This window comes from Balaenoptera borealis, assembly GCF_965194805.1.
Source record: "Balaenoptera borealis genome assembly, chromosome: 6".
Classification (NCBI taxonomy): Eukaryota; Metazoa; Chordata; class Mammalia; order Artiodactyla; family Balaenopteridae; genus Balaenoptera; species Balaenoptera borealis.
This window is the reverse complement of record NC_138863.1, coordinates 26,178,842-26,194,230: the sequence shown is the minus strand read 5'-3', so window position 1 is coordinate 26,194,230 and position 15,389 is coordinate 26,178,842. Positions and strand designations below refer to the sequence as shown.

Sequence of the window (15,389 nt, the reverse complement as noted above, 5' to 3'; positions counted from 1 at the left end):
AATGAGACCTTTAGTTACTAACCTCAGGGTGGATTCGCATATGTATGAGATGGTTGATATACTGCTCTGCTTGAAGCCTAGTAGATTCTTCATAATTCTATAATGATCAGATTTTTAAATATTTTCCTCTCATAAATTTTTACCTTCATGAAGTACTTCAAATCTTGTTTGACCCAACAATGAAGAAAAAGTCAGGGACAAACCCTAGGGAATGAGTGCATAAAGAAAAAGCCATTGAAGAAATATATTTCTTAAGTTTAAACCAAAGCAAACAAGAAGCACATGACAATATAGAGTCCTAATAAAATTTTATTGAGAACCAGTTAAGTCAAATCCTTTACGGAACACAGAAATACATACAATTCCAGCCCTTTCCAGTAAATGGCAATATAACATTGGTGTAGGATCCCTGAATATCCCACTTTGTTTTGTACCTGTAGGAGAGAAACAGTTCTTCTACAGCTTAACAATACAGAAGTGGGGTGCTCTGACCTATTTAGGGGGAGCAGCAGTGAAGTCAGAATTGAGTATGGATAACAAAGGATTATAGATGAGTTCAAGCAGCCAAAGGAGTAGATGAATTAATGCTTACTCTTCACGTTTTGTATTTCAAACTCAGTCAACAGAAGGCAGGGCATTATACGATCAGACACCAATTAACCTGAGGACTTATGAGCAAAGTATACCTCTCAATTAAGTTATGCAGGGAAGTTGTAATAAGAGAGAAAATGGCTGCTTTTACCTAAAACTCTACCTACCGTGAAGGCTTTTGATGCCAAATAATTGGAAGTGACATCAAAGATGAAAAGAGGGTCAAATGACTGTAAGGATTAAAGACTGACTTCTTGATGGGACCAATAGGATTGATGCAAATAACTAATCGTGACGTTCATAGAAACACACGACAGGATAAATGAATACTGCTTGACAAGGTTTTAAGGTTTCACTACCTAGTCTTTACATGGAGATAAAAGATACTACTGAGTTTTCTGGGAAGCAGTTTTGCGCAGTTTTTCGTTTTGTTTTCTAACAAAAAGAAAAATATCTGAGGGAAAAATGATGTAACAGAAATAGAACTGAAATGATGCCTCTTCCTTTCAAAACTAAGAAACTAGTGTAAAAGTTTCAGTTTCTACCATGGTGTTAGGGTATTCGTCTGAGTTTTATAGCCTTTGCCTGAGTTTAAAATCCTGTCAAACTTTCTGAGCTCTTAAACATAAATAAAACAAACAATGGAACAAATATAAAATCCTGCCAGTTTAATAACTTAAAAAGCCAAAGAAAAAAATGAAAACTGAATTGTGTTTGCACTGATAAATTTGTTAAGGGATGGCAGTAGCTAAACAGCAATCCAAATAGGAATAAGAATCTTATTCAAAATGTTCTTCTCCCGGCCTTGATGTCTTCCTGGGGTTAAATTAATTAAGCTGCTTGGTGAAGCACTGTGATCAGTCTCCTCCGGTTAAGAGAAAGTGTTTTGTTCTTCTTCCCTTGGTTAGTAACTATAGTAGCTAAAAGCGCAGGTACAGTATAGTAAGACATTTAACTAAATCAAACGGGGTCTATTCTTTCAAGCTGGACACCCATCCAAAGGCAGATCAGCTTTACTGTGGATGCTGACACTGTTCGTGTGACACGTTCACGAGAAAGGCACGGCTTGCACACAGCTTGCCAGCAACACTTCAACATCTGAGAGGCACAAGGTTGTCCCCAGCTAGCATGAGTCACAGAGGAATAAGCTAATCCTGGGAATTGAGCCGTGGGCTGTGTTTTAGATCCTACTGTCGGTAGCCTTTAAAGGGTCAGGCAATTTCCAATAATATTAGCTATTTTGGTGCTAAATGGAAAATAATAGGGGATTGCTATCCACAGGAACCAGCATATACTCAGTGGGGATTTGGTTCAGAGTTCCAATAAAAATAGCATGTTTTTGTGACCGAGAGAGCCGTGAAATAGGCACATTTAAAATTCTTAGAGCCTGTTTTCTTAAAAGCTGCAAAATGTTTCAAAATCAGTCAAAACGCATAGAAAAGACAAAACAAGCCTGGGAAAGTCAGCAATGGAAGGAGGAGGAATGGGAGCTGATGAGACAAAACAATTTGTATAGAATTTGAAGCACCAGGGATTCTTCACCTACCATATCAGTACCCATCCTGAGGGCTCAGAAATGGATGAGTGTTAACGCCTAGGCTATGCAAAGAGACAAAAGCCATTTGTTCTAAGAATAATCACTGGATAATACCTTCTCAGGAACCAGCATTTCTATGGAAAGCTTAGTGATTTTGCAATATAGCACCCCTCCCCCCTTTTTTAATAAGTAGAATGCTCTACTATTTAGTGAAAAGATCAACATCTAGATAGATAGGAAGGAAAATATCTTATGGCTTGTACCAAGCAGCCAACGCTTTATAAAGCATAGTCATCGCAAAATAAGTAAAACACAAATCAAAATTTAGAAGGTCAGTCAGAAAGGGTGGACTCAAATCCTAGGTCATAATATATTTACACACAGAAATCTCATTTCGTGATCTTACACTAATTCCAAAGAAGAAACAAATATACATAAGTAGTTACAAAACATACTAGCTTATTAGGAGAAAACAAACTTTTTGTTAGCTTATCTTGAAATAACCTTCAAATCAGAATTTTCATATAACAACCATCACATTTCAGAAGTTTTCGATAAAGATGTTGGATTATAGAGCCTGGATGCTCTGCTGACAAAAAGAGGCAAATTTGAAAGTATGTTTATCTCTAGTTTAAATAAGCACTGTGAATTTGAAAAAGGGTGTTTAGGTCCCTAGCCCAGTTGGCAACTCTTTCAATTTTTGTCCTGGAAGCATATAGTTATATTTTTGTCCCCTTTCATAATCAACCACTTAGAGAAAAGCAAAGTCATAAAACTGTCATAAAAAAAATACTAAAGAGAAGAGGTGGAGGTCAATATCCAGCGATAAGCGTGTATTTATCTACATTTAGTTTTTTTTAAACATTTTTAGAACTGTAACAGATGGTTATATTCATAAGCTTGAGTAAGACTACGACTGCCTCCAAGTTCTGAAATATATGCATATATGCCCTCAAAGTACTGTACATATCACCTATCCTCCCTTTAGGATATGCTGAAGTTAATTAAGATTTCCCTGGATATTTTAAAATAAAAGTAAATAATAAAAAGGAACTGAATTAAAGACATAATCTGAAAAAAAAAATCAACTAAATCCAGTACACAGTTTGACTCTATTGTTGCTTTAGCCCAGGAATGATATACAGAAAGGCTCATGCAGTGAGTTGCACTGGGGGGGACTCTCCTCTTACAGTTCAAATGCAGGAAACCTGGCTTTCGTGGGCACTAGGAGGTCAGCCAAGAAATAAATCGTTCCAGCCATTCCTGAAGGAAAAGAAAGAGGCAAAAGTTATTACACCAGATGATGATGTATTATAGACTGGCTTCATTTTGTAGCATAAACAACATTATGATATTAATTTAAATGATTTAAATGAAGTGGGCACCTGTTTATATATGCTGCAGCTCATTAGACAAGATCACGAGTCAGAGGCTCAGCCTCTTTACCCAGGTGGAAGACAGGAGGGAGAGCGGAGCCAGACAAGTTCAAGGCACGGCCCTGCCCATTTACCATATGTGAGCTCCTTCACCGTGGCCCCACTTCCCTGTCTGAGCCTCAGGAACCTCATCTGTGACATGAGGATAATAATGTATATTTTTGCTGCGATGATTTATGATGACATCTGCAAGATGCCCAGCGTGTGCCTGGCCCCATAAACAGCAGTCACCGTAATAACTACTCCTACTGGGGCCATGGCGGTCTGCGCGCTAACTGAGTTTTAATACTGAGTTATTGTATTAGGAAACAAGGAAGCAGTTTAAGAAATAACTATGAAATTAATTTGTTGACAAAACTCAAATTAAGATACATGAATTACTAAGCAGAGAAGCAGATGCTGATATTATAAGGCGAATAAGTAACGTGTGAAAAATACCTTCAAAGAGGGAGAAGGGGGTGTCTGGTGTTCTGCAACCGTGTTCTCCGTAATCTAAGCACCACTCAGCGAACTGAAGATGAGACCAAGTTAAATTACTGAAGCCATTTCTTCTAGAGACCTCTAAAAGCTGACAGAGATTGTCTCTTAACATTTACTCTGAAAAGTCAAAAACTATCTTCAAGGCAGGGAGAGGGGCTGATGCAGAGAAATGGATGGTCTAAAAGAGTACGAATGAAGCATGGGAGGAACTTAATGGGCTGTCTGAGCCTCATCTCCAAGGTTATCAAAGAAGAAAGAAAGGAACAAAACCACGTTACATCTCCCACCACTCTCCCACCCCCACCACAAATGCTGCTGAGTAGACTTATGTCCTTAAAAAAAAAAAAAAAAAGCTAATTCAACTGAGTAGCTTTTTAAATTTTTATTTTATTTTTTAATTAAAAAATTTTTTCTTCCACAGCAAAACATTTAATGACACATGGGTAGTACAAAGTTCTAAATCACCAACTAAGGCAGTCCTGTTTATAGAACTGCCCTACCAATGCCCTCTTCTCTCATTTTCTTTTCCTTTTTAAAAAATTTGTATTGCAGTATGGTTGCTTTACAATGTCGTGTTAGCCTCCACTGCACAACAAAATGAATCAGCCATACACATAAAGACATCCCCTCCCTTTTGGACTTCCCTCCCATTTAGGTTACCACAGTGCATTAGGCAGAGCTCCCTGTGCTATACAGCATGTTCCCATCAGTTGTCTATTTCATACATAGTATCAATAATGTATATGTGTCAATCCCAGTCTCCCAATTCCTCCCTCCCCACTCCTTTCCCCCTTGGTACCCATACATTTGTTCTCTACGTCTGTGTCTCTATTTCTGCCTTGCAAATACGATCATCTGTACCATTTTTCTAGATTCCACATATATGCATTATTATATGATATTTGCTTTTCTCTTTCTGACTTACTTCACTCTGTATGACACTCTCTAGGTCCATCCACGTCTCTACCAAATGACCAACTGAATAGCTTTTGAAGGTTTTTCTTAAACTGTTTGTTCTATAGACTTACGGTTTAAAAAAATAAATGAATTAAATCAGATTAACTAGAGACACTTCTGCAGCCTCCCGGGCAAAGGTGCGTTCTGTTTGGCGGTTCTGGCTCCTACCTTACAGGCCCTGTACAGGTACTTCGCGTCCTGCGTGAGGTTGTACAGCGACAGGAAGGCGTACGCATTCCCTGCAGCGCCGTGGCACAGCCCGTACCCCTTCTTCAGCAAGCCACACTGCCAGATCACATCAGCACACTGATAGGCATCACTGAGATACCGCTCCTCTTTGAACACCTGCAGAGTCAAGGGACATGGTTTTATTACAAGGGATAGAAAAGAAACCTCCACTGACCTTCCTTCCTGATAGGAGAGAAAGGGAGACAGGATAAGGGAGGAGACAGGGAGGTGCCTCGGCAAAAAAGGGTAGGAATTCAGAGACAGAGAGATGTGTTACATCGGTGGGGCCAAATTACAAGAATTCACTAGTTTTTTCTTGTTTTTAAATACATAACTGGGCATGACCTTGTCTGCATGGTGTAAGTTTTATATGTATGTATGTTTGCGTATGCGGGTGTTATTGGTGAAGTAGCCTTATTTACTTGCAACTTGCTGTTATCATTAGTCACTTTCCAAAGAAAAAACACTGTCTTTTCTGTAACAATGATACCCTTCACTACTAGAAAGTTTCTTTATACACTGGAGAAGAAACTGTTTATAAAATTGATTATAAAAACTGATTTGATTGTAAAACACTATACTTTTCAGAAAAATAGAGATACATCTTTACAATCTATTGTGGCCTCCTATATCTTGATCAAAGGTTTAAAAAATATTATTATTATTATTATTATTATTTTTGGCCACACTGCATGGCTTGTGGGATCTTAGTTCCCTGACCAGGGATGGAACCTATGCCCCCTAGAGTGGAAGCATGGAGTCCCAACCACTGGACCGCCTGGGAATTCCCGACATTTTTAATATCTCATTGCAGTAGAGAAGTAGAATAAGACAGTTTTAAAGGTTTGTGCATTATATTTAACTTCCTGAATGCAAAATTTGATATACTAAACGCTTATTTAGACCATGAGATGCCAGTCCCTATTTAGAGTCTATAGATTTGTAATTTGTAGAACGGGTACCAATGAACGTAGATATCTTGGTTTACTTCCATTTTTTTCCCCTCAAAGAAAAACCTTTTCTTCTTTGATTATGGCTCTGACATAGCATGCTTTTTAGAAGTGATATTTGAATTTTTAAAATTATGGTAAAATACATATATAAAAGTTACCATCTTAATCATTTAAAGTGGACCATTCAGTGGTATTAATTACATTCCCAATGTTGTATAACCATCACCATTATCTATTTCCAAAACTTTTTCAACATTCCAAACAGAAACTTCGTACCCGTTAAGCAATAATTCTCACCCTCCCAGCCCCTGGTAACTTTTATTCTACTCTCTATGAATTTGCCTATTCTAGATACCTCATATTAACCATCACATCATATAAGTGGAATCCTACAGTATTTGTCCTTTTGTATCTGGCTTATTTCGCTTGGCATAATGTTTACAAGGTTCGTGCATGTTGTCGTATGAATCAGAAGTTAATTCTTTTTTATGGCTAAATAATCTTCCATTGTAGGCATACACCATATTTTGTCCATCCATTCATCTGTTGATGGACACTTGGATTGTTTCTACTTTTTGGCTACTGTGAATAATGCTGCTATGGGACACTGGGGTACAAGTATCTGTTTGAAACCTTGTTTTTACTTCTTTTGGGTATATATATATACCTAGGAGTAGAATTGCTGGATCATATGTTAATTGTGTTTCATTTTTTGAGGAACTGCCAAACTGCTTTCTACAGTACCTTTACCATTTTACATTCCCACCAGCAAGGCCCAAGGAGATTCTTTCTCTTTTTAATTGAGCTCCTGGGATATTTATCTTGGCTCTGCCACTGATGCTAATCTTGGCTACTCTACCTGTCCGTGAAGCAGTCCCCTGTTCTATGAAATAATGTGTGCTGTGGTGCAGATGGATACTGTGAAAATGAATTATAATCCATACAGCAAAGTGATTTTAGGTCCAACAAATGGTTTGTCTATATATTGTTCAAGAATTATACAGAAAACTAATTTTAAATTATAGAATTTTATATTATGTTTTCCAATTTATTTCTAAAAACGAGAAAATTCACAGTACCTTATAGGCCTGAATGAGCATGTAGATTACCCCAGGAGAACCGTGGCACCAATGGACTAGCAGATCCCGAGTGTCGTCCACACAAGGAGGGTAATTGCCGGAAGGGAATTTCAGCTGGCAGACGTAGTCTACACTGGGCTTGACCAAACTATATAACTTCCCATGGCTCACTTGAAGGCTGGGCTAAAAACAAGAAAGGGAATTATCAGTTCTGCGGAAACAAACAGACCTTCCTAAGGCTCAGGGATGAGTTTTAAATAAGAAGGAAAACATGACCAAAATGAACTGAAAGTCATTAAGAGGTTCTCGATTCCATCCAATTTTTTCACCTACTGATCCAAACTAAAATTAGGCTATCAGTTAATACTTGGAGCCTTATGTACATATTATTTTTCAATATTTATTATCTATATACATATAAATAATTTTCCAAAGCCAATGCTTATGAATGTGAGTGTATGAGAAGTTTCCTAAGGTTTTAATACCTTAAATACACTTTAAAGACCACAAAGACATGCATTAGACAAACCAGGCACAACTTGCATTTAGAGAAGTGACAGGTGATATTTCCAATAGGAGAGGATGCTAACAAGTTGGGAGCCCTGGGATCTAGATCCCGAATTGGTGTGACTCTAGATTAAGCCTTTCTGCAAAAGATTTGGGACTGATACTTATGAAGGATTATTTTGATACAACAATGTGTGGATTTATAGGACTCGTTGCCATATGGCATATGAGCCTTCATTTTTGATACAATTTTTAAGTTTCTCCTTTTGGTCCTGGTCTTAATTCAATGCACCTCACACTTCTTTGAACAACAAATTCAGTGTTGTCTTTGCCAGGCAGGGGGTGAGCACCTGGGATGAGAGGGAGGCAGTGCTGTGAAGCGCACAGGCAGAGGCGGCAGGGAACAAGGAGATACCGACCATAAGGCACTCACAGATACTGGACACGCAACGAAGTTCTTTAGGGCACATTTAGATTTCACTTTACCCAAAGAATATTGTTCAAGCTCAGTTTAAAATGCTAGAGTTGAATGACTGGATTCTCCTCAAACTTGCAGAAGTTATCCAAAATGGCCTAAAAATAATGTTTTATGCTGATACATAGGCACCTTACCAGAATGCACTTTTAGGATTAAAAATTAAATCATTTCAAATAGATAATTATGTGCAAATGGAAAATTCAGTACTTGGGTTTCCAGGTTTCTTACTACAACCAACACATGGAGGCGGAGGGTAAGACACCTCCTGATGGTCTGCTTCAAAGAAAGGTCATGAGGCCATCCAGTCATTAACATGTCTGATTCTAATTCACCTTGAAACTTCAAGGTTTTTCTTCTTTCCTGAAAACTTTCAAGGATCTATACTTACTTCTGGAAATAGAGAGCCAACGAGGGAGTGTGCCAGAAAAGTAAAGGAGTTTAAGTCTGAATTGTCAAAACCCCTAATTATAAGACTCTGAATTGAGAAGTGCAGAATAAATACAAGAGTTGGTCTCCTACTGCCACTAACATTCGAAGAGTGACTCTGCATTGAAAAGCAATAATAACCTTGTGTTTTTCAGCCTTGTTGTCCTTGTTTAGTTATAGGGAGAGGATAGGTGTGATGTTGGTTTTGCATTACTATAGCTAGCTACTCAACCAGCTATTGGTATTTATATCCAACCACTCTTGTAGAACATATCAGTGAAACACTTTTCTTTATGCCACATTGTACTTTGTAAAGTTGAGGGGGGGCACCTTTTACCATCATTTAAAATTCAATATTCTTTTACCATGAATTCTTATTCTTACACAAAGTGCTTATTTCTCCTTAAGGAGAGTTAAACAAGCCCCTGGAAATGATGCGCTCATGAGAAGCCCTCTTCTGACCTCCCTTTCCAGGTTATGCTTGATGCAGTAAACTCTATTTGCCCTTAGTCTATTTGGCTTTGGCTGATGTCCCCCAATAGTTTTAGATCCGAAGAACCGTTGAGCATGGCATATTCAGCTATTTTTCAGGTAAGTTACACAAAACCCATTGAAAAGGCTCCTTAGCTTTGCTCTCTAACTGAGCTTTAGGCAGCATATTCTCCTTTGTTTTCTACTGATTTTGCTCTTACTCCTGAAATTTGTTTCAATGGGTTGTGCCTTATAGTGTGGAATAATACTAATTCAAGGCATCTGCTGAAAGAGAAGAGCAGAGCAGAGGCACTTCATCTAAAAGAATAGGTCAGAACACTTCAGTCTGCACAAGCGGCATGAGGTGGGCAAGTGTGCTCACCTACAAATCAGTCATCTCAAAGCACACTGGCTTTTATGTTTACACACTGTAAATGCACTTTCACAAGCACTGTCCCTGTTTACCTAGGCCAGGTGATTACCAGGAGAGTGATGCAGTGGTTGGCAGAATGAACAAATAGAGCTGGAGCACCTGTCTTCTCACCCTAGATGGTACAGTCAGGAATCACATTCTAGCTCCATCATCATCCCCTCTTACCTGCATCAGGTAGTAGTAAATTCCTGCCAGGCCATGAGCGGCCCCCACGTAATATTCTTGGTACCATTCATACAACAGTGGAGTCTTTCCTGTGAAGTTTCTCTTTCTAGCTAAGTCTTCTCCAGAGGTTAAGACTGTTTCACAAATCTGCAGGGAGAAATCGACCGAAATGAGGAAAGAATTAGAATGGAGCCAAGGAACTTTTTGCTAAGAAGTACTGGAGAACATGGCAAATTCGACACCACCTGATGGCCATGGACGGGCACAGTTTGATTCTGTACTCAGAGAAGCACATGGGATTATTCTGCCTAAAAGAGGGAGAGTCTGGAAGATTTTGAACTTTTACTACAGCTCACAAGAATTCACCTGTCAAAGGAAAGCAAAACTCCTTCAGATACAAGAGGAACACCTGCACCTTGGAGGTGAAATCTGGCCCTTATTTTCCTCTGAATGGCCTCTAAACTCCAAATGGAGCAGCTGGACTTCTTACTCCAAGTCACTCTCTACACAGTTTGCAACAGCACTCCAAGTGCAGCTGCTGGTTCTCTGATCATGCCTGACCTTCAGAGGTTAAGATAGATACACCTTACCTCCCAGCTACTTGGGATGTGCCAACTAGGGAAACAAAACCAATAGTTTAGGCAGATAGTAGGTGGGATCCTAAAAAGACTCCAAAAAGCACAAAAACGTGGTACCTGCTGAATATGGCTTTGAGGAATCTTTTCCACTCCAAAGTTCTTATTCACAAAGAGAAGAGCACAGATGTAGCCCATTCGTCCATAGAGCATTTCATTTGGAGCGTGGGGATCAATCTTATTTAGGTGAATTAGCCTGGGAATAAAAATACATGCTTAAGAGAATGTAAAAGGGATCAGGTAGAGATATATACTTAAAAATGATATGTTTAAAACACACACACACAAATATATATAAAGTTACATATATACACATATATGGAATTATTATATTATTTTAAATATATAATAATAAAATATATAAAATATAAATATTTAAATATACTTACATATTATAACCTATATATTGTTACACTTTAAATATTAAGAGGGCTGGGCCAGACCACAAAGGGTAATCAGGGTTCAAAGATCAACCATCAACTACATTTCTTTTCTTCAGCTCACAATGGAACTGACAAATAAGGAACCCAAAGAATGAAGGAATACGTGAGTGTGGCTGGGACCACCTGCGGCCTCCCTAGCCCCTCGTGGCGGCATGCTCTGAGACCAGCAGTTGGGGTCAGAGAAGCCAAGAACTACTGGCTATTATAACATTCAGTCTGAGGAAGGGACTAAGTCAACACTCAAAGGGCCTATTTCCATAAAATGAAATGCCTGCTGCACCCCAGTTAGCTCCTTGCTTGATTTATTTCTTAAATGTGTCATCTGGCCTAGCTGAAGTGTTTGTATAGCAGCCTGATTTACCACAAACGGTAGCACATACAAACAGCACAGAGGGATCAGCCAGTCTCCCAGCTCTTAGTCCTTCTTTTTAGAAATAACCATGGTTACCAATATCTTGTATATTCCTAGAACTGTTTTATGCACATACAAGAATACATATACTTATTTATAAACATATTTCCCCAAGTGTTTTGTGGCTTTGTTATTTAAGAATACATCTTGACAACCATTCCTTATCATCACAGAGTGATCTCATTCTTTATCACAGTTGTACAGTATTCCACTGAATGAATGTATTATAATTTATTAGCTCCCTATTGATAGACTCAGTTCAGCTTCTCAAAAAAAAAAAGTTGTTTTCAGTTCTGGTTCCAGGTAAGGTGGAGTAAGCGTATGCCAACCTGCCTCTCCCAGTCAGTATACGTAGCCCCAGAACCTAGAGAGAATGTGTGAAGCTGCTACTGAGAACCCTGAAAACTACACAGTAGCCGGCACAATGGGGATGACCGGAATCTGAAGTACTGCCACATCAGTGGTGAGTTTACCACATTCTCCCCTCTGGTATTTCCCTGGCCTGAACTCAGTGCCGCCTGAAACCCGGAAGTGGGCATCCAAGTGCTGACAGAGACAGTCCTGGAAAGAGCCCTTTAGTTTTATCTCAAGAAAGACCAGGAAGGGGAACTCTTAATATCAGAGAGAGTGGGTAAAACACCTCATTTTTCTTTATTTTCGTTTTTCTGTTCTTTCACTCCCTAGGCCACAAGCAATCTCATGGTGGCAGCAGAAGCCAAGGCAACAGGAGCCCACAGGAGCCAAAACTCTGAGGGAGGGACCTGTCCTCACTGACTGGAGGGGCTGTGGTCCCGGGGATGAGGGGGTGAGGGGGTGAGGGGCTGTGGTCCCAGGGGTGAGGGGGTGAGGGGGTGAGGGAAGGCCCACTGCCTCACTTCTCCTTCTAGCCTCCCCATCACTTGACCCCCAAGATGCGGGCACATTCGTGGGAGGTGTGTGCCTGAGTAGGATAACCAAAGCCTCAGATTTCTTTCCAGAGAACCAACAAGGGAAGTCCCAGGGAACCAGAAAGTAGGTGGAGCTCACAGAGGGATAAGAGCTCAGGGATGCAACTGTACTTGTAGTCTGAACTCTGAGAATGAACCTTTTTTTTTTTTTTTTTGGTGGGGGGGGGCCGGAAATATGATAGGTAGGGAAAATGTCCTTGCTATTCTACATTTTTCATCACATTTTTCATCACATACATTTTTCATGAAATTTTGAAAGCACATCTCAATTATCCTTAAATTATTCTATAAATTCAATGTGAGACCATTTAAATTATTAAAACAATTTAATTTTTGGTGAAACTGGACAAAATGATATTGGTATACTAAAAAAGTATGGGGGGTAGAGAGAGTCAGGGAATTTCTGGAAAAGAGTAGTAATGAGAGGACATTAGCCTTACCAAAAAAATGACCTTGTCACCAGGTAGCTTATGACACTAAACATGCTATTTAATCTCTATACTTTAAATTTCTCATCTATAAAATGAATGGTCCCTTCTGATTTAAAAATTTATTTTTAAAGTAGTTACGTATAAACAATGCCTGTGTATGTATATTATTTAACTTTATATACTAAGAATGGTTAATAAGCATTTGAAGTATCAAAAATCATATCCCTGGAGTGATTGGTTATATTTGAAGTATTCTAGTAAGGAATCAACATTCAGAGAGACTTGGCACTTCAAATAACTTTATCAAAATTTACACCAGAGGATTTGATAAGTGTAGTAAGGAATGTTAGAAAATGGATTTCATCGGTGGAATGAGTGGTGAAGGTGGGTGGGACGTTTGGGAGATGGTACGGGCTCTAGCACCGTTTGATGAGTAAGATCTAAGGAGGGTCAAAGGATGATGTGGCTTTCTCTGAGCCACAAAAACAGGGCAGAGGACTAATCGTGTGTGTGTGTGTGTGTGTGTGTGTGTGTGTGTGTGTGTGTGTCTTCTTCCTAATAAATGTTTGTACATTTGGTAGAGTTTGGTTAACTGCTTGTGCCTTCATTTACTCAGTGGTAAGGTGATAGCTGAGAGGGTATATAGCCCCTATCTCTAATCTCTGGAGGCAACCAGTATCTACAAACAAGAAAACAAAAACCTAACAATTGCTACCACCAGGCTATACATCAGTAGGTAGAGTGTCCTAACTCTGAAAGGAAGGTACTTGTGAAAGAGAAAACAATCCTCCTCTCCCAACCCCTCCCTCCCCACTTCCACAAGCCTGTGGTGGGAGGGGAACACTTAGGGTTAAAAATGAAGAAGACATGTTTAAATAAGCAGAATGAGATGATTTTAGTGAGTAAAAAGGGCTGACAGTTATGAAACAATGACTGAGAAAAAGTTATGAAAGCATCCTTAAGGGAACTTACTCCCCAACAACAGGAAAGAGGGGTTTGAAAAAGCTTGGCTGGTTGCAGTTCCTGACAAAGTTAAATTTGTCTGTATTACACCTCGACAAACGGAGGCACCTCGATCAAATTGGTTAAATATGCAAATGCTGGCTCATGCATTTTTCTCTATGACAAACACAGGCATTTAACTCACAGTGGAACAGTGGTTATGTTAGGAATAGGGACACAGTGGTCAGAGGTTGCTTTCAGTTTTCTTGTAATACCTTGATTGACTCTTTTCCCCCCAATGCCAACAGAGTTATCTGGGTGGTTATGGACCATTTTTTTCTACTTCAATACCACACACACACACACACACACACACACACACACTCACACACACAATACCCCCTAATATTTTTAAATAACTTAAAAACATTTATTAAGAAAAATTCTATTTTTTTCTCACACCAGAACTGGCAGTTCAGTAATGTTGAGAACTTAAGAAAATAAAATCTGTTACTAGATACAGACTCAACTGTTGTAGTAAACAGAATGAACATCTCAGAGTTTTCATAAGAATTTATTATCGAGTTTTAATACAAATGTATCAAACTAGAATTTAGAGATAGAAAAGCACTCTTGATTTTTGTAAAGGGTATTGAAAGAACTATTCAAAGAGGGAAACGACTATCAATTTTTTAAACAAACACTGCTCTATGGGAGTTACTAAAAACAATTATTGCATATTGCATTAACTCCAGTGATGTTATCACCTAAATAAAATGTGTTTGAACCACTGAATTAGAAAACACCATTCCTTTATTTGCCAATGCTATGACCTGCATTACCACTAGGTGGCGATATATAACTAGCATACCAATTATTTTGCAACCAAACACATTTGCATCTGGGAAGTTGATAGCAAGTACCTTTCAAATACTCGAAAATAAAGTATTGTTCAGTGCATCTCATTATAATAATACTTAAGAAAGAAGTATTCCATTTTTTCTGGATTTGAATTCAATTCATTAAAACTCATTAGTTGCATGTATCTAACCCAGTGTTCATAGTGCACTATTTACAATAGCCAAGACATGGAAGCAACCAAACAACCTAAGAGCCCAGTGACAGATGAATGGATAAAGAAGATGTGGTATATATATACAATGGAATACTACTCAGCCATAAAAAAGAATGAAATAATGCAATTTGCAGCAACATGGCTGGACCTAGAGATTATTATTATAAATGAAGTAAGTCAGGCAGAGAAGGACAAATATCATATATATATGATATATGGAATTTTAAAAAATGATACAAATGAACTTATTTACAAAACAGAAATAGTCTCACAGACAGAGAAAACAAACTTATGGTTACCAAAGGGGAAAGGGTGGGGGGAGGGATTAATTAGGAGTTTGGGATTAAAATATATATACTCTACTACATATAAAATAGATAATCAACAAGGACCTACTGTGTAGCACAGGGAACTGTACTCAATATCTTATAATAACCTATAATAGAAAAGATTCTTAAAAAGAATATATATATTATATATATATAACTGAATCACTTTATTGTACACCTGAAACACAATATTGTAAATCAACCGTATTTCAATAAAAATTAAAAACAAAGTCAGAAAGAGAAAGACAAAGGAAAAAAACTGTTGGTATGTTCCCTAAAAAAATAAAAAATAAAACTTACTAGTTGGATCTGACAATTACTAAAAGCAGGACTTTAAACTCCATGTTTTACATGCTATATTCTTAAGATAAAATGAAGAAATGACAGCATTTATCAATCAAATGGTTATTTTATATGTTTTCAGAAACTCTCAA

The 15,389-nt window shown here is 38.3% G+C and overlaps 1 protein-coding gene across 5 annotated transcripts in view; it reads right to left on the bottom strand.

The window, feature by feature from the left end:
* Positions 1-291: 291 nt before the first annotated feature.
* The window catches only part of LANCL1 (LanC like glutathione S-transferase 1), a 44,176-nt gene continuing 29,078 nt past the window's right edge, over positions 292-15,389 (bottom strand). For 4 of the 5 annotated variants that reach the window (XM_082396374.1, XM_082396375.1, XM_082396376.1 and 1 more), the window contains 6 exons: positions 10,437-10,572; positions 9,742-9,888; positions 7,262-7,444; positions 5,170-5,346; positions 4,003-4,075; positions 292-3,391 (listed from right to left, as the gene is read on the bottom strand). In XM_082396374.1, the coding sequence (XP_082252500.1) occupies positions 3,315-3,391; positions 4,003-4,075; positions 5,170-5,346; positions 7,262-7,444; positions 9,742-9,888; positions 10,437-10,572 (793 nt within the window). In that variant the 3' untranslated portion in view covers positions 292-3,314. The remainder of the gene's footprint in view (positions 3,392-4,002; positions 4,076-5,169; positions 5,347-7,261; positions 7,445-9,741; positions 9,889-10,436; positions 10,573-15,389) is intronic. The other variant, XM_082396378.1, reaches the window with a different exon arrangement.